Source organism: Clytia hemisphaerica, unplaced genomic scaffold (assembly GCF_902728285.1).
Source record: "Clytia hemisphaerica strain Z4C2 unplaced genomic scaffold, Clytia hemisphaerica genome assembly, whole genome shotgun sequence".
NCBI lineage: Eukaryota > Metazoa > Cnidaria > Hydrozoa > Leptothecata > Clytiidae > Clytia > Clytia hemisphaerica.
The window spans coordinates 179,181-203,925 of record NW_027104593.1 but is presented as its reverse complement, the minus strand read 5'-3'; the positions used below and the strand labels follow the sequence as shown (position 1 = coordinate 203,925).

At 34.9% G+C, this 24,745-nt stretch overlaps 5 protein-coding genes across 5 annotated transcripts; 3 read left to right on the top strand and 2 right to left on the bottom strand.

Annotated features, from left to right (window-relative positions):
* Positions 1 to 1,775: 1,775 nt before the first annotated feature.
* Positions 1,776 to 3,101, top strand: LOC136823733 (neuropeptide Y receptor type 6-like). The gene has a single exon (XM_067079903.1). The coding sequence runs from the start codon at positions 1,776 to 1,778 to the stop codon at positions 3,099 to 3,101; it is 1,326 nt and encodes a 441-aa protein (XP_066936004.1).
* Positions 3,102 to 3,677: 576 nt separating this feature from the next.
* Positions 3,678 to 6,826, bottom strand: LOC136823758 (uncharacterized). Its single transcript, XM_067079927.1, has 6 exons — positions 6,763 to 6,826; positions 5,669 to 5,951; positions 5,181 to 5,351; positions 4,793 to 4,987; positions 4,302 to 4,454; positions 3,678 to 3,931 (listed from the first exon to the last, which is right to left on the bottom strand). The coding sequence occupies exons 2-6, from the start codon at positions 5,925 to 5,927 to the stop codon at positions 3,762 to 3,764; spliced, it is 948 nt and encodes a 315-aa protein (XP_066936028.1). The 5' UTR covers positions 5,928 to 5,951; positions 6,763 to 6,826; the 3' UTR covers positions 3,678 to 3,761.
* Positions 6,827 to 6,961: 135 nt separating this feature from the next.
* On the bottom strand, positions 6,962 to 12,976 carry LOC136823757 (uncharacterized). Its single transcript, XM_067079926.1, has 5 exons — positions 12,856 to 12,976; positions 12,274 to 12,529; positions 11,830 to 12,104; positions 8,255 to 11,303; positions 6,962 to 7,814 (listed from the first exon to the last, which is right to left on the bottom strand). Exons 1-5 carry the CDS (start codon positions 12,911 to 12,913, stop codon positions 7,550 to 7,552), a joined length of 3,903 nt encoding a protein of 1,300 aa, XP_066936027.1. The 5' UTR covers positions 12,914 to 12,976; the 3' UTR covers positions 6,962 to 7,549.
* Positions 12,977 to 13,848: 872 nt separating this feature from the next.
* LOC136823746 (beta-1,4-N-acetylgalactosaminyltransferase bre-4-like) lies at positions 13,849 to 15,359 on the top strand. Its single transcript, XM_067079917.1, has one exon. It carries the CDS (start codon positions 13,849 to 13,851, stop codon positions 15,262 to 15,264), a length of 1,416 nt encoding a protein of 471 aa, XP_066936018.1. The 3' UTR covers positions 15,265 to 15,359.
* A 900-nt stretch (positions 15,360 to 16,259) lies between these two features.
* LOC136823732 (beta-1,4-N-acetylgalactosaminyltransferase bre-4-like) lies at positions 16,260 to 17,388 on the top strand (the record flags this gene model as incomplete). Its single annotated transcript, XM_067079902.1, has 1 exon — positions 16,260 to 17,388. A coding segment is annotated over one exon (1,083 nt), but the record flags the coding sequence as incomplete, so codon positions are not given.
* Positions 17,389 to 24,745: the final 7,357 nt, after the last annotated feature.

Here is a 24,745-nt window from a genome sequence, read left to right as displayed (position 1 = left end):
GAATGTTTTGGCAATATCTTATAATAATTTTTCGGTTTATTTTAAGTGTATGATGGGATAAAAGGAGAAACAAGTAAATTGGAATGTCTGTTCGATAACATTGCGCGGGCCAATCTCAGTTAGGTGTTTCGTTACAGGTTATTTAAAGAGATTTTGTTAAAATTAAAAGGTTTTCTTGAGAGCTAAGCTAGATTAGACGTCATGGCTTTTATTCATCATTGCAAGAAATTGGTCAAATTAAGAAGCTATGTAGATCATATTTTAACAAGACAACTTGATTTTCATGTTTTATGAGAAAAACAGTACTGCAACAAACTTTTAAGGTTTTAACAAAAACTTTTTCCTCTGTTTTCGCCAATTCATGATATTTGAATCAAACGCAGAATTTCACATGTCAGGATAGTTTCAAAATAGCGCTTTTACTCCATTTCCATTCTTTTTCAACCAAAAGAGAAGGCTATGTGAAATTCTGAGGAGACAAGGAAATATTTCGTAAGATCGTTAAAAAGAGTTGCTTGAAATGAAACTTCTAACTTATGCATAAACTTTAAGGTGTTTGCTAATCGGGAAGGCTTTTCGTTCGGGAATGGGACAGTTTTTTTTTTTTTGTGGAAAGTTTGATTTAGAAACAGAAAAGAGACAACTTCCGAAAGAATTGAAATCAAACTTTTGTTTTGTTCTTCTTGTTTTGTTTTTTTTTTGCTTGTTGGAAATACTTTTTTGAGTGCCATATTATCAATTGACAAACTAATAACATTCCAAAATATTTGATCTTCTCTTCGTATTCACAATATGTTTTCTTTCTTGGATTCTCGTTAATGTATATTTGGTATTTTAAGCAAATTAGCAATCTTCCAGTTAATGAGAAAAATACGATGAACTCATCAAATGAAACAGGAAAACCAGATAATTTAACCGCAATGAAATTGGTCTGACGCCATGCTTATAATTGAAAAACATAATGTTTCTTGACTATTGTTGATATTTGCTCGTTTTGTATAATTGAGAGTTTATGATTGTATGTATTGATGGTTGACGGTATTGATATATCTCTATTTTTCATTTTGTGGGAAAGATTACATTTCTTTTGCTGCTGGTTCCCTTGATTTTGTATATTGGAAAATGGGAGTATTGTCAGAGTATTACATAGTGCTTTGGAGGGACATCAGGGCGCTTGACAGTGTGATGGTAATCGCCCTTTTTATCGAAGGTGTTTCGGTGTTTGAACAAAAAGTGATGGTATCTAGATGTGAAATAAAACACCGTTAGTTCGGCGTTTGCGACCCCATACCCCCTGTTTATAGGGTCTTGAAATACCCCCTTCTCATAGACCCACTGGGAACCCTTCCCACTGTTAAGATTGGCCAAAATATCGTCCCAGTGGAAAATTATACTCTATAATTTTTGTCTGAAAATATTCAGATAAGCAAATCTCCACTGCAAAATATTGTGCTATTTTTTCCATCTCCAATGAATCTTTGGCTAGAAAATGATGGAATTCAAATTCCCAGCCATTAGAATTGGACTATCAATAAGACACCCCATCGAGTTTTGGTCAGTTCTTTCTACCCCCACTGGCTGATATGATTCCACCGGGTCTGTGAGAAGGAGGTGTCTGGTAAATTCATAAGAGGTTATTGATAATCGATGTAAACCGTTTTAGAATCCATACATCACAGTACCTGTTGGTTAGTGGGAATCATCAGCACCTTACTGCATCATATACTTTGATTTCTTTTCGTCATATTTCAGATTCAAATGTTACCATTATAAAAATGACAAACAACACAACATATTACTTTGCTACAACATCATTTCAAGCTCTATTCAACACTACATTCAACAAAACCTTCAACACAACAAGAAAACCACCTGTACGTATGGGACCATGTGTACTCAGATATCCTGACTACATACAACTTTTCGTATACACCTTAGTAATGATTCTTGGTATTTTTGGTAACGCAAGTATTTGTTATTGTTTTGGTCTGTTCCATAAAACAGCTCGTAAAACAGTTTCCGAAGTGTTGATTTTATACCTGGCTGTTGTGGACTTCTGTGCATCCATTTTCACACCCTTTGTTTTCATTTACTGGATTGCGTCATGTTATGGACAGTGGCATTTTGGAACGTTAGGGTGTAAAATTTTGCCATTCTTAGGTCGTGTTTTCATCAATATATCAGTTGGAATTATTTGTATTTTGGCGCTTGATCGATACCGTGCTATATGTAGTCCGTTTCAAGGTCAATTCAAAAAGAAGTATATTCATGTATCCGTAGCTCTAGCAGTCGTCCTCGCTGTATTATGTGAGACCTATTATTTGGATGCTTTGACGCATCACGTCAAGCCGTTACCGTATGGGAGTGTTGGTTGTCTAGTAACGCCGTCAAATCGTTTGAAGTATATCAAAATTACGACTTCAATTTTGTTAGCAAGAGATGTGTTTTTCGTTCTCATATTTACCTACACTACAACGAGAATTATATTATGTTTACGGAAACGTAATACGTATTGCCCTACGGATCCGGAACATATGTCAAACAGCCGACGTGAAACAGAGCACGTCATCCGTGTCATTATCGTGATGCAAATCATGTTTATTTGCTTGGTATTACCACGTGATCTGCTGCATATCATTTTCTCCTTATCATGGATCGACGGCGACGGCATCCCGTATTCGAAAGCCATGGTTCGATGGAACGACGCTCTTAAAGTCATACAAACGGCCAACTGTTGCGCTAACGTATTCATCTATGCTAAGATGCATGGTAGATTCCGCAAAACCATCAAATCTCTAATCAAACACTCTGTTTCGTGTGTACCAACAAACAGATCAAAAGAGCACCGTTTATCTCATAAGGAAATCATCAAAAATGCTGGAATAACAAACTTCAATAACAATAGCAAACCTTACGAACGGAAACTGTTGAAACCGAAGACGCTGATCATTTACTCAGATGAAAACAGTAGTAATAACAGTTTTGCTACTGGTGAAACTACCATCTATGAAATGGAGTCTCCTGCATTATCAAGGATACCAACTGTCTCTAAAAATCCAAATAAAAGTGATTTTCTAATGCAAAAATCAAGACATAGTTGATTGTGTGTGCTTGCTGTATTTTATGATTTCAAACTGTGTAAAATATATTACTTTATAAGAAAAAGCAAAGTTTTCATGACCATAACCATGACCATGTTTGTCACAAAAAATCCCAATTGTAAAGACTCGGGTAAGTTATGGCAAAAAGTTATCGCAAAAACGTAAAAATGACCATGATTGTGTTCAAGTCATTGATTATGACGTCAGAATCAGTTTTTTCGCGAAAACAAGGGGAAAAACAACTACTAGGTTACACATCAGGTACACGTTTTTTTTAATAAGAACAAACTATTTAAGAACATAAGGCTTCGATGGCCAAAATATTAAGAACAAGTTAAGAAAATTTTAAGACATCCAATTTCGAAGGAAAATGGACGAAAATACTCACAAAATGGCGAAAATATAAACATGTTTACGAACATTTTCAGGCATAAAACTTAAAAAGTTAAGAACATTCGAAGGCTTTAAAAATTTGATTGTCCGATTTTTCACCATACAGATTATTTTTCACACAAACAAGATTCGCAGTTTTTTCTAATGGGATCAGGTCCAATAAAGGTTACTATAATATCGATATATTTGATATAAATTCTATTCAAATTGTTATTTCCTCAGATTTATTCTAAAAACCGCTCAATACAATACATCTTTGGTGAAAGTCTACCCTTGAAGAGATGTTTTGAGGTCCGCGTAAATTTTTTGTATCCAGGTTAACTTCATTTTCAACTGTCGATTCATTTCATTCAATCCAATTGATTTCTTCAAATCAGAGATCGCTTCATCGATCAATTCTTTTGCAGGGCTCAGTGCTTCTGATAACTTCTTTGGATCTAAAGAAACGAACAAGTTAGATAATGGATATAATCTTCTCATGTCGATAATTAAATGGTCCTTTAATCGAAGTCAATCTAAGACCCTAATCACCTACTCAATGCCTTATGCTTTAAGCCATTTTTTTCTTTCAGAAAAAATTGATCTTTCCATTTCACTGATTATTCTGGAACATTTTGCTCTTTACCTGAAAGGAACAGGGACCTAATTTTAGAGAAGAGGGTTAGAATGGAATCTTCAATCTTTTCCAGGAAAGACCTTAAACCCTTACAGGTGCAAAATTATGCCACAACCGTGACTCTATCAAGGCACTGATTCTGTTAAACTTAAGTAACGCGTTTAAGAGGAGATTCGAGTCCAATGCCGTACCATTTTTCATAGGGGCAACAATGCTATCGATCATTTCAATCAATTGTGCGGAATGTTTCACCAGTAAGAAGAACCTCTCATGGTGTGAATCAATCACCGAATGAACAGCAGATATCAAATACGATGACATGCTTCCACGGATGTTGTCAAGATCTGAAAGAATGAAAAATTCATTCATCAGCGAAACTTAAATACAGTTGACTCTCGGTAATTCGAACTTAACCACTTAGCTGGACACTTAGATAATTTAAATATATTCTATAATTTTATGAAAGCTTTTCTCGATAAATTTGTTGAAAAGATATTTTCATTAATTATTTTGACTACAGTGACTGCCTCGCTTTGAAGCCTTTACCAAGGATATTTATATACTATTACAAATAGAGTAAACTTCTTATGAACTCCTCTGGAAATCGATTACATTGAAATATTTGGAAGATGATGTAAGCGTTTGCTTGTGACGTATTTTATAAAATATTGTCTATTCTTACGAATTTTAAAATTTTGATCGGTGACAAGATCTTTCAAACTATCAGTCAGCATTGTGAATAACAGTTTAGCAACATTGTGAAGGTTCTTCTCAACGCTGATCAGTGATGTGTTCATGTCTTGTCGAAGGGTTGAGATTTTGTCATCGATGTTGTTTAGTGTTCCAAGTGTAATGTGTGGTACACTTCTCTTCGTATCTAGAAAATGAGTGTTTTGCAATAAAACTCCAAGCTCTTCCACCTTCCACCGTACTCTGCCGAGTAAAGGTAAAGCTGTAATCAAAACTTGCAACGAAGCTTAGAAACATTTTAGCCCTTACGTGGTTTGTTTTCATAAACTCTGTATAAAGGCTTCTTTCAAGGTTCAAAAGTTAAAACATGAATAACCTACTTTGATTATATTGAATCAATGCGCCAGTGACAATCGAATCTTCGACAACCATATATCCTGCTTTCTTTACCAATTCAAAGAACTTCGTATGACCTTGTGAAAATGTCAATCTCAATGCAATACCCATTGATTTACCGATGGCTGCCATTTTTGAGGTTGATTCGATCGGCGCTAAACAGAAAACAAATACGTTAAAATCTTAATTTTTAAATTCGGAAATTCCTTGGTTAAAAATCGAGAAAAAAAGCCCAAAATTTGGGAATATTGGCACTTTTTCCCACAATATAGTCTTGTCAGAGTAAAAATCGGGATTTTTTTCTGCTTTTGATGACCCTTAGACGGAGCCTGGAATTATAGTTATTATGGTTACTACGATGCTTAGCGGAACTTTAAAGGTCAAAAAAAGCATCCTTGAAAGCGGCATACACCGTAACCTCCGATTGTTTCCCCTGGACGTACTGCTGGATTTAAAGCAAGACCACCATTACCTGTTCCTGCAGTTTTAGATAGTCTCATTCCTCCCATGTGATTTTTGAGGAATCTCAATGAAGATTCGATGATCAATTGTGCTTCTTCATAACACCGCATCACAACATCTTGTAACAGTTTATCAAACTGGTTGATATTTTCTGCCAGCTCTTCTCCTGCTTCCTGGATATGCTCACATTGTTTACCAGGTAGACCTGCAGCTTTGATGCAATCTTGTGATGTGAACAGGACAACACAAAACAGCAGGATTAAATTCATGATGATAAGTCTTGAGAGTCCACCCTAAATGTGTGGGACAAATAAATTTATTTCAATGACTATACATTGCTATTTTTCACCATGAGTACCACAATATTTGAAGACAATAAACGCTGTTCAACGCGTGTTCAGCGAGAAAAATAGTGACCTTAGAAATCATCTAGGATCTTGGATGAAGGCCGCGCCAATAAAATCCCAACTAGTGAATACAATAGACTCCTGGTTATTCGCATCTCCAAGGGGGTAACTATCTACTTCGAATAACCGGGAGTTCGAATAACTGAAAAATGCGTTTTCCCGCCAGATTTTTCGACGTAACCTTACTTTTCTGAAGTAATCGAAGTATTTTGGTAGACACAAAGAATTATTACTTTTTGAAGAAAGAATAATGTTGAAAAAATTGGCGAAGAGTTTAAAATGTTTTATGTTATATGAATATTGAAGCTTGATTTTGTGAATAAAAAATTTCATTCAGAGACAATCAATTTTCTCATTCGACGATCTGGTTTAACATTCTATGCCATTATGTAGGGGATCCTTAACAAAAGTTAGAGGCTAAATTGCAAGTAAGAGTTTCAATCGGCATTAGAATAGATGAGATAAAAGACATTTCATTTATATTCGCCATACTTACCATCTTGACCTTCTTTTGCGCTCTTTTGTGTACGAGAGTTTTTTATTTCATTTCAGAAAAAATTTACTTTGTAAATTTCTTCAAAGTCTATTACTTACGTCAACCCTGTTTGAGAAAGCTGAATTAACAAAAACATGGAATACTGTGAGATTGACATATTCTGAAAAAAGAAATTGTTTGAAAATTTAAAAATCTCCTTACCTTTTTAAAAAGAAAAATTTCACCAAAAAGAATGAAAATTGCTGATACTTCAAAGTTAACTTTTTGTGATTTAGTCAGTGGCTCAAGATCACAAATAAAACTTATAAAGTGATTTCTTTTCCAAGAGTTTATTGGTATTTTTCATGAAGATTATTAGTTTGGTATTGTAAATATAATAAAAATGATATACTTTATGTTTGTCTATCTGGTCTTCTGTTCAAATAGTTGACTTTAATCTAGAAAAAAGGCTAAATGCAAACGTCTACAAAATGACAGATCTGAAAAGTGTTGAACATTATGAAAAATTTTCATTATTTTGTATTAGTTCTTCAATATTTTTCTTGGTTATCAAAAACCTAAAATTAAACTCCCCTGTCAAATCACCATCTTTCATCTCACAATCCATGCCAAATATATTTTGGTTCCTATCCTCATGTTTCCAGTGAGTTTCCATATTTGCTGTCTGATAAAATTCGAATTCACTCCTCTAAAAATCCATTCGTTGAAAGCAGCATATAAAAAATGCTGACATTCACCATAAATTGCTACCATCATTATACTAAGGATCATGGGTTATCATCAATCAATTAATCAAGAGACCAACTGTTTGGTATCCGATACCGATACTAGCGCATATTCAAAATTCCATGAAATCTGAGAAAGGAAAATGTCCATAAAGAATAGCCTTTCCTGAATTGATGTTTTGGTAAACCTAAATTCCTGGGCACCACTCTGCATCTACTCGTTCATAATGTAAACAAACAATACTTTTGAACATTAAGTCTTATCAAAACAAATGTCGGTGGTAATGTCGCTGATGTAGTTTATGATTCCTTGCAAGCTTCTTGAAGCTACGTTTGAAAGCTTTACTATGTTTCATATTCGCTGCTGGTCTTGCGATTTCTTTGCGTTTAGTTTGAAGTTTATTCAGTAGATTTTGTTTTTGTTGTAACTCCTTCTCCATTTTATCTTTGTCTCTGGTGGTGTAAACATTGTCTCTTTTCATTGAGCTTATCTCCTCCTTCAGAAATGTAATTTCGCCGAGCAAGTTTCTGAAAATAAAAACGAAAAATATATTCAATTTGATTCAACCGAGTTTTGGTTGCCAACCCTGTCTCAGCGACCCTGTGAGGTATGTTTCTAGCTGATTGGGGAGAAGTAAAGGAGTTAAATCTTAATATTTCAATAAGGTTTTAATCACTTTTTTTGAATTAGCGATTAATATTCAAAATTCAAAAACTTTAAAAACAGCTTAATATTCAAGTGGAGACTTATGAATTAAAAGTTTTTTTTTCTGACAGGAAAAATTCTTAACGGACTTATCTAATTCGGTGAGGGATGTGACATGGAGTTTTAATTGCATCGAGCTTGTCCGGGGAAAGATATTCAAAACCGGATTCTATCTTTCCAACGTTGAAGATAAACATCGACTAGGAGTGAGAGCGAAAGTGGAATTTACATGAACAAAATGCAATTGTCATTGTTTGCATACCTTATTTTGATGAGATATTGACCGTCAGCTTCTTTGCTTCCAAAGACATCGTTTTGAAGATTATTCATGGCATTGATGGAAGAAGACATCTTTTCCACAGAGTTTACAGCAGCTTCTTCTTGGTCAGTCATCTGATTTGTTGCTGTAACTTTTTGATTCTGAATATTTGGTGATTGTATTGGAATCTTGTCAATAGCATCTTGGTTAGTTTGAATCATTTCATGTTTAGATGCAGCTTCTTCCACCATGTTTTTAGTTCCTGCTTCGTCCACCATTGATGATCGATCTGATCCCGATATCATACCAAGGCTTGTTAAATCTTTGTTTTGGCTTGTGGTTAATTTGGCAGTTGGATTATTTTTCGATTTTGGTTCTGCTTTATTTGCCATTCCCAAGCTTGTTAGAGCTTCATTTTGGATTTTTATGAATTTGGCAGTTGGATTGGAAGCTCCATCTCTATACCTCATTTTCATCGTGGTAGATCTAACATCTCCTCTCATTTCTTGGGATTCTTGATCATTCTGATACGTAAGGTCTTTTTCTTCATCCTCGTCCTGATGATGTCTCAAGCCTTCACTTTCTTCACGATCCATCGGCATATCATTTGCAGGTTTTTTCAAAAACATTGTTGGATCCTTGATATAAATCTTGTCGTCTCTGAAGTAGACATATTTGTGATTCTTTTCCTCTGGTGTATGAGAGTTACCTCCTTCGTTATTCTTCTCATTAGACCGAACGAATCCAGGACTATCTTGTTTTTCTTTAACAGAACGACCTCTACCTTCACTATCATTGTTTACCTCGCCTGTTTTCCTTGTTTGCCAATAATGACGGTCCTCCTCATCTAGTTCTGGCTTCTTGTATTTCAAAACACCTTTTCGTGAGAAAATGTCAACACTCTCCTCGGGCTGGAGAAGATTCTGATATTTCTTTATATATCGAGCACGTTCAGTATCTCCCATAAATTGTCCGTTTGCATGCTGGTTATTTATCAGCTCTCTACCGTTTGCTGAAAGTTCATTGGTCACCTTACTTGCACTTGGAGCTGCATTATTTTGTTGGATGTTTAAAGTAGCTGATTCGGTCGCTTTAGAATCTAATACAATATGCTGGTCATTTAATCCGTTCATGGTGTTTCTAGTACTGGCGGGTGCTTTTACAAGCTCCTGTGTGTCCTTAATACTTTTAAGTAATCCAGAGTTTACTGACAAAATTTGTTCGTCGTTTTGAGTTTCCAATTCTTTTCCAACATTGACATCAAAGGCTGGAGATTTCTCAGTATTTAATTGGTTTACAGTTTTTTCGGTCTTTTCAAAGTCTCTTATATTTGCAGTGTCACTGTTTCTGTTTTTCTGCAAAGATTCAAGAGTAGTACCGAGTCCTTTGTTCTTTAACCTTTTTTCAAAGGCGGCAAATAAGTTGTCTTCAAGGGCTTTTATATCCTCTGATTTGAAGTTTACAACTGATTGCTTACTCTTAGTATTTGGAACTATTTTGTTACCATTCGTGATAAAGCTTCCAGCGGTGTGAGCAGCCCTTTGGCTTTCTGACACCGTTGGCAACGCGTCTCCTACATTGCTAGCCATCGGTGATAAAGGTCTTTCTTCTTTAGCAAGTCTATAAAATGGTTTATCCGTTTCAAAATGATCATTCGATTTTTTCATATCGTTTGGGTTAATCTTGACTTCATTTTCAATTTGTCCTATTTGGTTATCATTTTGAAGATTCTCTTTCTGACTTCCACCAATACTAACTTCAACTGGATTTTGAAGTTCAGGTTGAACATTATTTTGTGCACTATTAATAGCTTTGCCTTTTTCTGGCTCGATATTTCGGTTATTGGATGATTGAGAATTATCAATTTTGTTTTCTGAACTTGTTGTAGCTAAATTTTTTATTTGATCTTCAGTGTGGGAATCTAATCTACCAGAGTTTTGATTGTTCATTCTTTGATTGGGCTCAGCGCTATTAAACTGTTCAACTATGCCTTGTTGTTTGCTATTGTCATATTCCGGTGATAGACTTTGATTAGATGTTGAAGGTTTTTCAGATTTACCAACAAATAAGGATTCTTGAGGATTTGTCTGATCGCCTGAATTCATCATTTGTTTTTCAGAAGAATCTGGATTCTGTTGTTTTCCAGTATTGAATTCTTTTCCATTCATTGGTGTATTGTTTTTTAGCGATTGAGTAGGTTTCTTCTTTAAATTTAACATTTCAAAGTGTGCTTGTTTGTGGCGTATAGCTGACATATCAGATTCTGGAGTTGAGGCTTTGGCAAGTCCTTGCTCCATTAGTTCATCATCTTCAGATTCTGGTATGAGATTGATTGCTTTCTCATAAGCAGCTGCTGCTGATGGAGTTATCTTCCTGACCGACATTGGATACTCACTATCTTCGCCGTCATCGTTATTTCTAGCCTCAACATGACCGTCATCTATGAGACTAGGGTCTTCGATTTCATCCACGAAATTGAGTTCTGGCTTTCTTAAACGATGGTGTCGATGCTGACGTCTTGTGATGTGTTTATGGTGACGTTTCTGACCAATCATGGATGGTTTACTTCTCTGTGGAGTATACTTATTCTTTTTCGTGTCAACTTTATTCAAATCAGCTTTGGCAGCTATATTTGTGTTACCAAGGACAGATTTTAATTTATTGACTTCATGAAACAGTCGATCCAACTTTCGTTGATACATGTGTTCCTTCATCTTCCGATGTTTATCCTCCATGATTAGATTCCGTTTCAAAGCATCGATCAGTTGGATAATAATCCTCTCTTTAGAGGAGACACCTTCGTCGATATGTGAACGATCGATACCAGCAACCTCCAACAATGAACTTGATCTTGATTTTGATTCTACACCATTTAAGTTTTCTTGTAATGTTTTGATAATATCGGTAATTCCAGAATCGAGTTTATCATTCTTTAGCTTTTTGTCTTCCATACTTTTAATGAATTGACCTGCTCGCTCCAACTTTTTGAAGAGCGTCTTGCTGGGGTTGCTCTCCAATTTATGTTTGATTGATGTTTTTGGCTTTGATGATCCTGTAAACCAAATCAAATAGAAAATTCTAGATTGCTATTTTTTTTCTGATATAATCATACAGGTCATCCAGCAGGTATTAGGAAAAATTACTAAATTTTACGTGTTTCTGAAATTAGTTTTTTTGCATTTATCGCAGGTCAAAGTTTTTCCATTTAATGGAGCTTAATATCAAAGAAGTTTTCAAAAACACATTTCAAAAATAAAGAAATTCACAATCGAGATGAAATCTTTGATAAGATAAAATCCAGATAATTTTTACGAGAAAAGACTATATTTCGGAAATCTCGGGTCATAATATTTCCTTGGAGAACAAATTGAGAAAACAAATATTTCTCCTAAATCATTTAATCTCAACATCGGGGCGTGGTGGTCGATATTTGTGTAGTATGAATGGGATCTAAAGATTTTTACTAGACATGTAGCATACGGTGTGTGTTTTTGGATGAACTACACGGAGCATTAAATTTATTTAAAGAGGTTTTAAAACTAGAGCCATTTAAAATTAAAGGCAAGTTAATATCTTACCTAAGCCCAAAAGATGTTTCTTTCCAGTTATAGAGTCCGGTATTTTATTAACCATATTGGTTCCATTTTTCGCCGGTTTTGACTTTGCTTTCCCATCGGCCGCTCCTTGTTCCGAAAAGAATAAGGTCTGTTTGATAGGCATCATTTTGGTGTCATCTGGAAGTTGCACACCAATCGTAGGTGTTGGTCCTGCTGGTGAATTTGTCGTCGTCTTCAACAAGTATTTCTGACCTTGCTTGAGGTAGATTATGTGAGATGCAGTTTCAGCTGGAAATCTAAAAAGAAGCGAAGCTAACAAATAACTTAGATATACGATGGTAAGATCCTATAAAGCATATCCTAGAAAGATTATAGAACAAGCAGCGGTGTGATGGAAGACAGGTGGTAGAGAATACAGTCAAAACGTTGTAAGACCTTTGCGTACCAGACAGGTTAACTACTTACTCTCGCTTAGCTGCAGCGGAACCATCAACAGAAATGATTTTTTCCTCTGAAAGTTTACTTTCATCACCAAGGATGACGTCACAGTCACTTCCACATTTGGCATAGAATTTGTATTCTCCTGTTACGGGTGGTAAAAAATATTTGTGAAAAGTTTCAGTTGTTTCTTCAGTTGGGTTTTGATACACGATTTGCTCACCTTCGTTTTTGTCAATGTCCTCTTCCTCTTGCGCTTGTTTGATGTAATCGTCACTCTCGCCTGAAAGTATGATAAGTATAATATTTATCAGACAGTCGCCACAACAATAGTTTTTTGCTATAAATTCATTGATTCATTGCCATGAATTCAAATGTACTCTAACCCCAACCCTAACCCTACCAGAGGCAACAATGCGAGAAATAAGTATTTTGGAAAATTATTGCGCACTTGAAGATTTTAATGTGATGTTCTGATACACACCTTTGTCATAAGAATCAGTAAATATTGGCTCAGCCTCAGGCTGTTCTTAATTTTTTGAAATTTCCATGCTTAAAGGTACGATTTTCTTCTCTACTCTTAGTGTATGATGGAGCATCACCACTTACCATTAATCAAGCAGAATAAGAAAGCACCAATCAATAGCCAAAAAACTGGACTTGACATCTTAAAAAATCCCCGAGTCCCAATTAAATTTGATTAAATTTTATAATTTAGTTCTAAATTTTTACAAAAATTAACGTTAAACAGAAAAGTCTGTATATACTCCTTTTCTGCATGTTCAAGCGTTCGATTCGAACAGTTTAATTTCTCGTTTAACGAACGTTCTGTTTGGGTTAAGGAAGAATGTTTTGTTTTTTTGTTTCATTTGGTTGAATATTATTTTTTTGTTTTAAATTTTCATTTCTTTCATATCTTTTATAAGTAATATGTTTTATATCGGGTGTGTCAAAAAAAACGACCCTATTTTATAATCTTTGACGCGCATTTTGCTATTTGTGAATATTGTACCCTTTATTTCCAAACATTTCATTTGTTTTTGTTTGATAGAAATTTCTACGTCAAAAAACGAAAAATAGGGGCGTTTCTTTTGACACACCACCCATCAAATAATTATTAAATTTACACAAATATTCGTTTTTAAAATATGCTTCAAGTTATTTTTGGGTGTAGTTAACTTTTTTAGTTTAAATGACTTGAATTTTTTGCCTTCGAAACCTTCTGGTTCTTATTAAAATGTATGAAATATGTTCCCTATGTATTTAGAATTCATTCGCTAAATCAAAATTTCAACATTAAAACTGGATGGTAAATAATTTTGATTAGAATTGAATTGCTTCACTCTACTTCCGACTCTTTGAATTACTTGGAAACGTTGGTTCATAAGGAAGATTACTATGGGCTTTAACCTTTAATTACATTCCAAATCAAGCAACATTAATTCTTAAATTAGTGCTAAATGCTAATGAAAGGCCGCTTTTTAATTGTTATGAATAGAACCTTGTAAACTAGAAAGGCAAATGTAGTCTATGCGTTACATATTTTAGCGTTCAATTGCTAGGAAACAAACTTTTACTTAAATTAGATGTACCTTGCGTTTAATGAAACAACCAAAAAGAGACCTTTCCAGTTTGAGCCAAGAAGAAGAGGAGAAAGAAAACAAAATCATGATTGGGCAACAGACAATGTCGAATTCTCAAGGCAAATTATTCTTTGTAGTTGCATTTTTACTTTTGATTATCATTTTCAAAGATTCATTATTCAGCATCAATCGTGAGTATCGCAATGTGAAGAACATACAACTGGTTCAACCGGGCCATCAATATCGGCCTACTTTATCGATGAGTGCTATTGAACAGGTCTTCAACAAGACAAAGGTAGAGACACAACTTACTTTGGATTCCAAGCTTAAAGAGACTGCAAAAGGGATCGAAAGCAATGTTAAGAATTCACTACAAAATATCTTGAATTTATTCACCAATATGATTCAAAGTGTTAACGAAACGACCTTGAAGAATAGAGATAATTATCGGCCACCGCCAATAAAAGATTTAGTTACAGACGCAACTAAGAGTCATGGAAGATGTCCTGATGACTTTAAAGAGTGGTATACGAAAAATTCACCAACAGATAATGAAGAGTTTGCCGTTTACCGTAAAACGCATTGCTCTGCTAAAGATATACAGAATTGCTCAACGGCCTCAAGTTTGATTGGTCCGTTGGCTGTAAATGAAGCTAATGTCTCATTAGATTGGCTTTATGAGAACGAGCTCAAGTTTGTCAAGAAAGGAGGGTGGTGGCAGCCTGAAGATTGTAAACCAAAACAATCCACTTTGATTGTAATCCCTTTCCGAAACCGTGAATTGCAATTACCTATCCTTCTACGACAGTTACATCCAATCTTAAAACGGCAGAAATTACACTACAGAATTCTAGTGGTGGAGCAAACTGGCCAAGATAAATTCAATAGAGCTAAATTATTCAATATCGGATTCGATCAAGGTTTGAAATTATTTCCATATCAATGTTTCATCGTACACGATGTTGATCTTCTACCTGAAAACGATAAAATCGATTACGGTTGCCAAGTTTCGCCGAAACATTTATCAGCAGGTGTAAGCACTATGAGGTATATTCTCCCCTATAAGGAAATCTTTGGTGGTGTTTCATCCTTGTGGTCCAAACATTACCGGCAAGTTAACGGAGCTACCAATCTATTTTACGGATGGGGTGGCGAGGACGATAATTTGTATAATCGGTTACGGGCGAGCGGACTGACGGTACACCGACACTCTATTTCAGTTGCACGATACAAAATGCTGAAACATTCAAATAAAAACCGGCCAACTGGAAACGAGCAGTCGAAACTGAATCAAAAGCTGAGTAACTCCAATCGGTATTTTGCTCAGGATGGTCTGAACACTTTACAGTATGACTTGGTTAGTGTTGAAGAGAAGCCACTTTATACTCACGTCAAAGCAAACTTAAGAATGGATAAAGAAAAGTTTTTATTTTAGTTTGTGTGCTTGCGTCCGAAATTTTAGGGTATATTTTTAAGACACTTTTATTTTCAGTTTTAGGATAGAAAAGAGATACTAAAAAAATATTTTGAACAAAGGGACATAAAATTGTATTAGTTATTTTTGCCACTGTTTATAGAGTAAATCCTTGCTTCACACTTCTCTATACAGCTGGAGCTACCCTGTATCACAGACATATTACAACATACCTTAAATCCCTCTCTCTCTCTCATACTAAACCCCCCTCCTGATAAGAAAGGTACTATGAGGACTATGAAAGCCCCCACTGGAGACAATTTTCCCGTTTGGCTTGGAATTATCGTGGTTTGATGACTAAGAATGTTCACTAAATTTATCTCGAATCTTACGAGTCTCAACTTAACATTTCATTACTTGAAAAATGTAAAATATGAACTTTTAGGGAGGCCGGTCTCTCACATTCTCGTGTCTTTTGTCTACTGAAGTAATAAAGACACCTTTTTTCAGTAAATTTTGCAACCATTGCTTAATTAAAACACCAGAAGGCGGAATAATTCAATGGAATATCACTTGGCAACTGCAAGATTCTGATAATTGATAAAGTATAAAGAATTTTCTGCTAACAAAACGTGTGAAAATGTGATAAACTTCCGTGAGAGAGCTTGGCAAGTGGTAAACAAGGTTAAAGATATAATGATAAAGAATCGTAGATTCGGTATTATTTAAAGTAAGGCCTCCAAGATGGTCCAAGTCACTTCTATCACCGCGAAGAGTTCGAATTCAAAAGTTTTCATTTTATTCTTCATTCTTCTGACAGTGACAATTTTTAAAGATTCAATATTTTGTTTAAATCGTGAATATCAAAATGTCCGAAACATCCAAGTGGTTCAACCAGGCCATGATCAGCCAACGCTTAACGCCGAGACCGTGGTAAAAGCAATCGGTAAACTTATTATGAAGAGGAATGAGAAATTTGATTCAAAATTGAAACAGATGCAACATAACACAGATAATTCGATGCAAAAATTTCTTCAACTTTTATCCAAAGTAAGTTGCTCAGTGTTAAACGAGACAATTCCACCGGAATCAACACTAATGAAACATCAGAATTGGTTCAAAAGATACATTCTAATGAATTGAGTTCCACAGTAAACATAAGTAGCTGCTCTAAGGATTTCAATAACTGGCTGGAGAGCAACAATGTCTCACAACACAGCCCAGAGATTGATGTTTACATAAAAACGAATTGTGGTGAAGCAATTGAATGCAACAAAACTTCTCTTATTGGACCGCTCGCTGTTTTACAACAAGAGATCTCGTTAGAATGGCTTTATGAGAACGAGCTCAAGTTTGTCAAGAAAGGAGGATGGTGGCAACCTGAAGATTGTAAACCAAGACAATCCACTTTGATTGTAATCCCTTTCAGAAACCGTGAATTGCAATTACCTATCCTTCTACGACAGTTACATCCAATCTTAAAGCGGCAGAATTTACACTATCGCATCATGGTTGTCGAACAGAATGACCAAGATAAATTCAATAGAGCTAAACTACTCAATATCGGATTTGATCAAGGTTTGAAATTATTCCCATATCAATGCATTATTATACATGATGTTGATCTTCTGCCTGAAAACGATAAAATCGATTACGGTTGCAAAACATCTCCAACGCATTTATCAGTGGGTGTCAACATCTTCCGATACATATTACCATATAAGGAAATCTTCGGTGGTGTATCCTCGATGTTATCAAGTCATTTCCGAAAAATTAACGGAGCTACAAATCTGTTTTATGGCTGGGGAGGCGAAGATGATAATATTTATTGGAGACTTCGAATGAATGGTTTCAATGTTCATAGACAGTCTATAAAAACTGCAAGATATACGATGATGAACCATCCACGGAATGGCTACACCAAACGTGACATTGAGGCTCAACAAAAACTGAATTACAAACTTTGGAACTCTACAAAATTTTGGAAAGATGATGGTCTGAACTCCCTTCAATATGGGTTGATAAGCGTGGAAGAAAAACAACTTTATACTCATGTTAAAGTCGATTTACAAATGGATAAGGAAAACTTTTTATTTTGACATTTCAGCTTAGAATTTAAGAATATATTAAGTGTATTGATAGATGTAATGAATTAAAATGCTTAGTTTGCTTATTTAAATACACCCTCACACTGGGCCCAGATAGCCAGAATTTGTTAATAATGGCTAACCATTCTTGATTGTATTTTGATTCTAAAGGTTTTTTTAGACCATTAACAGACTGCAATAAATTTCAGAATTTTTAGAATCTATCTATAGACATTCAGTTTTTTTATTTTATTCTCTGGTCAGTCTTTTATTGTTTTGCAACGAGTCAATGTCGCTGAAACTTATCGTCTGGATAATCATTTGTTTAAAAATACATATTTTTTTCGAAAATCGGGTTTATTAAGTATGGTAAAAATCTATCTACGTCTAATAGCCTTTTACTACGTCACTACCGTTGCATTGACAAAGGTACGAAGATAATTTCAATACATTATAAGATAACACAGAAGGACGTATTCAATATGTTAAATCGACACGGAAGGAAAACTAGATGATGGTATGCAAAAAAATGTAATAATCAATACTTACAATGATGGATTAGAAATGACTTTTGAGATGCACGTAGCATTTGTTATGATTTAAAGTGCGGTTGAACGGTCTTCTTTGTCAATCAGCAGGGCGGCAGAGACGCATTCGAATGTGACCGGACGAGCTTGTTTCAATAGTGGACTAAGCTAATCTTAGGATTCAGTTATTTTTATGTATCATTTATTGAAATGGACCGGAGATTACCTACAGTTGGCCATAACCAAACGTTATTAATGAGTTTTAACTGTACGACAAACTTTTGACATTTTTGACAAGGCATCAGTTATATTAAATTTGTTTTGGTATGTTGCTAATTTAGAAATGATTTTTGCACTGATATGGTAAGAAGAATATTTGTTTTATTGAAATGGACCAGGAATTTGTTTCAGTTCCCCATGGTTCATCGTAATTTAACGAGTCTGGACAGTAAACGCGTGATGAGAAAAATTTCCCACACACGATGATAAGAAATTTTTAATTGGCGCTAGGGCTAGCATGAGTGTGAATTTTTGACATGGAAAATTGGTTGACATTGCTATTAAAATGAAGACCGAGACAGCCTGGAGAAGAGTTAGATATTAAAAGAAGTGCCGCAGGACCCTTGAAGCTTCAAAGTTAAAGCTGATTATTTGCTTAATACTTTGCGCTATAAAACTGGATGGGTATCGAAAATAAAAAAATGCTGTATATCCATATCGCTGTATTGAGACACTAAAACCCCTTGAACCAATTCAAACTTTTAAGATCAAAGCAAGTTTATATTTTTCACACTAAGTTTAACTTTGATCTTGATGCTTATGTTAGGGCATGGGAGAATGGTGAAAGTTTTCGATGATACTTTTGTTGTGACAGTTTGCTCGCGTGTTTGCTTAATTTGCCAAAGGTTTTCTTTTGAAAATGTCATCTTGTAGGTGAAATGTTATCGATGTGAGAAAATGGTATTTCAAGAAATGATTTATTAAATCCTTTGGCTAGAGAAAAGCTAGAATTGAAGAGATGCTTAACTTTGACATATTCATTTGCAAGTTAAATTAATTCAGTTAGTTTATTTTTTCTATAGGTGAGAAAAAAAGACTTGGACGGTTTTAGGTTGGTAAAATAGACAAAAAAATACCCGCGCGGCCGGGGGGGGGGTACTTAGGCAAAATGGGTGCCGGGTATGTGCGAGCCATAAGGGTACCTTTTCTCATTCCTCAAAAGTCTCTCAAAGGGGTACAAATTCAAAAGTTAGTCTCTGAAAGGGTCCCAAAATCACGAAAATCAAAAATTTCTCTCTCAAAGGGTCACGATTTCCAAAAATTTTGACCAAAACTTGGTGAAAATCAAACCAAAATTTGGAAAAAATGGACCAAAATTTAGGAAAAAGTGGTCCCAAAATCACCAAAATTTTGTCTCTGAAAGGGTCGATTCTCGATTTTCGGCTCAGACATACCCGTCACCTCGCAAGCCTAGTACCCCCCCCCCCCCCCGGGGCTGCGCGGCAATTGGCGGCTACGGTCGAAAAGGTGTATTCTGATCACTTTTGCTATTCCTTGTTTGGTTTTTCAGATATCGAGTTTTTCAAAACTGTTCAAAAGTATAGTATGTCAAGGTCCTTTTATTCGAAAGAATGTTTGCATTGTGACGGCAGTTACAAATGACTTTTAAATCTGTCAAACAAACAAGACGTTCAAAAGTGCGAGAATAATCTAAGACTCAATCAATCTGAAGAATTAATACTCCATTAGGGCTCCATTATCTGCACACGTAACCTTCAAAAACATCAAAATGCATTTTTGCCTTTTTTGATTTATTAGGTGGAAGTGTTGTAAGGATTTGTTACTGAGAAAGTTTCCGTCACGATTTCTGAAATCCTTTTGTTTTCGAACATTTGATTGAGGCTAGAAAAGTGCCTTTTGCAAGTCCCGACAAATTTATTTTAGTCAAACTGCTCTTGCTTGATGGAAGAGTTTAAGCACTTCTGTTGTATTTGATAAGAGTTCATGGTTCGTTGGCGGGAATGATCTTTTCTACCGGATATATTTCTTAATGTTTCTCAATTTTCACTTTTGTGTTGTCCTTAATGTAAGACATCTACAATCATGGTTGAAATATAATGAGAATTCCGTTTATTTTAACGTTTTTCAAGATTTAAAGTTCCGGCGAGAAAGTCGATTTTGGGCTATCTCTTTAATTTAATCGAATATTTCAATTTGAGAGGGGTTGGCAGACTTCCAGGCTATATTCTTAGCCTTATTGGACTATTTTTGAACTTTGAATCCTCAGATCCAGTCTAGCCAGAGATTTGGGAAAAGAGGATAAGAAATGCGGTATTCATCTATTTGAAGCTAGGCTGTAGAATCTTTTGTTTCTATTGAAATGTCTGCGGCAGATCGATTGTTTTTATTCTGGACCAATCAGAGCGCTTGATTCGTTATGCGCACAAGACTAGAAGTACAAACAAAAAATGGCAGCCGTGATTGATATCGAAAGTGAAATAATTTTTTTTTTAAATCGCGGATTTTGATATTTTTTATAAGCACTTTTCACTTTGAACGCAGTGTTTCTCAAGCCTTCGTCGTTGTGCTTGAAGGGGAGAATTTCCCAGCTTTGACCAAAATATTTTCCTTATAGAATGACCGAATCAATTTATACATACTGTAGCTAAAAGAATTGAAATTCACATTATAAAACCAAAAATGATAAGCTTGTAAGACTAGGATAATTTTTGGTTATTTCTTGGACTAGAGTTTCTAAGAAACAATATCATGGAGGCCTCTTCAGCCGGGTAGTGATGTTGGGTATTAGAACAAATTGGAAACAGGACAAAAATAGAGCTCAAAAGAAAGAAAGAAAAAAGAAGCGATGATAATTCATGATATAAATGCTAGAAGATTACAAATATCATGAAATCTTTCTTTTAAGAGCTTTATGTGAACTCGAAACAATAAAGCATAAAATAATCCAAAAACATTATTGAAAAAAATACAATAGTTATACAAAACAGCTCCATCTAGGGATTTCCCTTGATATAATGAAATATCTACCTAGCAAATAAAACAGTATAAAAGTGCATGAGAATTAAAAATTAAAAATATCCTTCTCTTAGTAGAAAACATTTATGCAACTCTTTTAATTTGTAAATGCTGCTAAAAATGGTTTGAAATTTTTCTAAAAAAGATTAAATTAAACGCAAAAGGGTTTTTTATGATTGACCTTCATTTATAAACCTGGAAAAATAAAGATGTATTGCATGAAAAAAAAAATCAATATCACTCATGACTTTCCATTGAAATAAAATTGAGAAGACTATAAAAAAAGACTAAAACCTTCCAACTGATTTTTAATTACATGTTTTTTCTTTTATAAGCATAACGTTTATAAGCATATGCAGGCTCAGTTTTTGGTACCTAAACAATGGCTCTATTGTTTGAGAACAATAGAATACTAAGCATAATGCAAGCCTGGCATAGGGACAGACACTTGCTTATAAAAAAAACATGTAGTACATTGATTCAGATTGTATAACTTGAAAGCTGGACTAGAAAATTATATCATTGCTCCATAGAGGACTAAATTCAACAGATGTGTTGGAAAAAATATTGGAAAAATAATATCAGCCTCAGAAAAACTTGTTACATAACAATAAGTGAAAATATGTGTTCAAGTAGAATTGTAGAATTTAAATAGAAGCACTTTTGGGGTCTCCTAGTTTGTTTACATTTGGTAATTTTGGCCCACATGTTTCCTGGCTCTGATGACTTGTTTGGACCATCTTTCCAGGGACAACCTGGATACAAAACAAACATCCAAATAAAAACAGATTCGATAAAAATTCTCCAGACTGACCAAATTTACATAATGCGTATATGGAAATCCACTTTTTCCAGAGAACATTTTCCAAGTATATGTCCAATTTCAAAGGACGGTGCTCAACCAGGTTCTAACTGTTCATATCCACGGTTGTCCAGAAAACATTTACAAAATATTAACATCTTCTGCATAATTATTCCATTCTGTTTTGGTCAAGCTAAATAATGCACGTAATATAGTTTCTGCAGGTTTAATTTCATTTTTTAGCAGACTTTGCCATGCCTGAACGTGACGGTCAAAATGCAAAAATGTTGAGTCATCCTGAGTCAATCTTTGCTTCATTGCACCAGTGCTTGGATGGCCCATACTTAACTTTCTGTGGAAGGTTTTTCTGGGTAGTGTTGTTTTAAACAGTATTTCATAGAGAAAATGACGATAACTAGCCCTGGAAATATATAAAATAAAAATCTACTGTAAAACTAGGGTTTTTTTGTTTTTGTATAAGCAATAATCTGTATGAATTACCCTAACACAGACTGTAAAGTCCACCGATGAAATTATGTTTTGGCTGCAAAGTTGTCCAAGCCTTGTGAGTCAATCCACTGACCAGTCAAAATCACGGCCCATCAATAGTCAGACTTTATAAATATCACATGTCGAAGTTATTTGAACTTTACAATGTTTTTGTTAGCCGAAACTTTAAATTTCCAACCCAAAAGTCAATGTTTTCCCTAGATAAAACTAAAAGTACCACAGAGGAAATCAAGTATACTTACTGAATCTCAAGTCCATCACCATGGAGGAAGTTTTTCTATGATTACACTATTTTTTTCATCTAAAAGTTGAAAAAAAAAACAAAATTATCAATCGATTTTGCCCATCTTAAATCAAAATGCCGAGAAGTTTTAGAGAGTGCCCAGGAAGACTAAGGCATAGGTGGTCACAATCAACCTTCCTACTACCCATACAAATTATGTCTGCAACACAAAAAATTCATTCAGAGCAGTACAACCCAGAAAGAAATTGGTCCAAATTTTTCAAAATTTCAAGCATGCCTCATGTCCGCCATCTTTACTCCCAGAATATAGAATGATTTTCCTCGATTTTCTCAGGGGAAACTCCCAGAAGATCAAAGATTCACACCCCAGTCTCTTTTTCACAATTAACTCACTGGAAAGCTTTATTCAAGGACTATTTTCTTGAACATTGGTTAACCTGTACGTAACGCCATTTTGTTTCGGCCTTCCTTCTTGCTCAACTATTCTACAGCCTTGCTTCTTCAAAGGGTGCCGAATTCAAAGGGAAAGAATAGGAAAACAGCGAGCGGCAGCGGCGTTTCTTATCCTCTTTTCTCAAATCTCTGGTCTAGCGTTAAAACTCAGAGTTAAAACTCTACCTTTCGAACGTACTTTAGAGCACTTACAAATCGATTGTGGTTACAAAACTTCCCGATGGATTTCCCTTTTTTCTCAAATATTACGACCTTGATTGTACACTTGGTTTGCAGACTAACCAGTCATTATTGTATTAATTCATTAGTTCATTAAAAACTTAAAATGTCAAATAAAAGGTTGGAATTTCATAATATTTTGGAGGCTATTGAAAAATCTTCACTTATTTAGGAAAATTACAAGAGGAGGTAAAGGAGGATGCAGAATTGCTTTGGTATTGTTTGATGGTGAGACAGGGTGATTAGTAGCGGGGTTTTGGCACTCAAGTATGAAATGTTTTGTATTGTATGGTATGAAACATTTGAAGAAAGATATTCTTTGAAGAGATACTCTACTGCATGGCTTTGTAATCTGCTTAAATAATATCCAATAGCATGTGGACATAAGAGTACACGTTTTTTTTTGATAAGGAACCTTAACTTTGCTGTGAGCCTGGAGTTCCTTATTTTTACAGAGAATTTCAGCCTCAAAGTTCCTTATCGAGCTCCTTATTTACATAGCTGTTAAGTTTGGATTCGCAAAAATTTGATTCCTTAAAACTTGTTTCCTTGTTCTCAGCCTGAGCAGTTTCTTAACAATTCCTTATTTTTTGGACCATTTTCAGCCTCGAGTTCCTTATAAACGTGTTCCTTATATAAAAAAAACGTGTAGTGCATTTGTTCACAAACATCGCAATATTTTACAAAAGAAATATCTTTTCCCAACCTAGATTTAAACCTATCTCTAAACTCTGTTAACATGTTGCTATTTCCCTTAGCTTTTAACTAACGGTGGTATTCCTTTATGTATCTTTTTTAATGCATTTGAGGCGCCTGAAATTTGATCATCTTCTTTACTGTATCGCACTGACAGGATTATTATTGGCTGGACAACTAAAGTGCCTGTGAATGGTACTTATCATGTGTGAGAGAGAGAAATCTAAAACCTGAAATGACGGTTAGCATGAATGTTGGAGTGCTGGAGTGTTGTTCCCTATGAAGTAACATTAAAAGGGATATTCTAATTGTATTCTATTTATTTGCGTTGTTAAAATGAAACAATGAATTACCCGTTGACATTAAAGGTTTTCTTGATGTGTAGATGAGACAGAGTTGAAGAAAGGATGTTAAATTGATATGCAATTTTGGTCATTCAGGCTATGAGAATGTCTTTATCGAAAATTTGGCATAAACAGGTTTGAAAGATAAGAAAACAGATCGAAGTGATATCAGAATAAATGATCATAGGAATTTTGATTCCATTTTGATCATTAAATAGAAAACAGTAGTGCAGTGATGTTTGTCAAATATAGAGCATGGCGGCAGTTTGTAAGGTATTCACAATGATGGATTCTATAAATTGAATTTACAAGAGACTTTCGAACTATGACGTCAATACATGATATAGAATAAGTATTCCGCTTTTGTCAAATGTTTATTTTTGATATCATATGGGCTGGCCTGATCATTCAATGGTAAAGATTTTCTTGGGTGGTTACTTAGAGAAAGCTTAGAATATTAATAACTAGAAAATCCTTGATAGCTTGCTTAATCAGTTATGATATGGGAGCGTTTGGATCGTAAAGCAGACTACATGTGAGTATTTGAGATCTAGAATCATTCTATATTTCATGATAGAATCAAC

Coding starts and splice junctions, on each gene's coding strand:
- LOC136823733 (XM_067079903.1), top strand. CDS start 1,776: ATGACAAACAACACAACATATTACTTTGCTACAACATCATTTCAAGCT.
- LOC136823758 (XM_067079927.1), bottom strand. CDS start 5,927: ATGAATTTAATCCTGCTGTTTTGTGTTGTCCTGTTCACATCACAAGAT. Junction 4,988..5,180: donor ATTGATTCAATATAATCAAA/GTAGGTTATTCA, acceptor CTCATTTTCTAG/ATACGAAGAGAAGTGTACCA. Junction 4,455..4,792: donor CGATCAAAATTTTAAAATTC/GTAAGAATAGAC, acceptor TCATTCTTTCAG/ATCTTGACAACATCCGTGGA.
- LOC136823757 (XM_067079926.1), bottom strand. CDS start 12,913: ATGTCAAGTCCAGTTTTTTGGCTATTGATTGGTGCTTTCTTATTCTGC. Junction 12,530..12,855: donor CTTATTCTGCTTGATTAATG/GTAAGTGGTGAT, acceptor TCATACTTTCAG/GCGAGAGTGACGATTACATC. Junction 12,105..12,273: donor TCCGCTGCAGCTAAGCGAGA/GTAAGTAGTTAA, acceptor GCTTCTTTTTAG/ATTTCCAGCTGAAACTGCAT.
- LOC136823746 (XM_067079917.1), top strand. CDS start 13,849: ATGAAACAACCAAAAAGAGACCTTTCCAGTTTGAGCCAAGAAGAAGAG.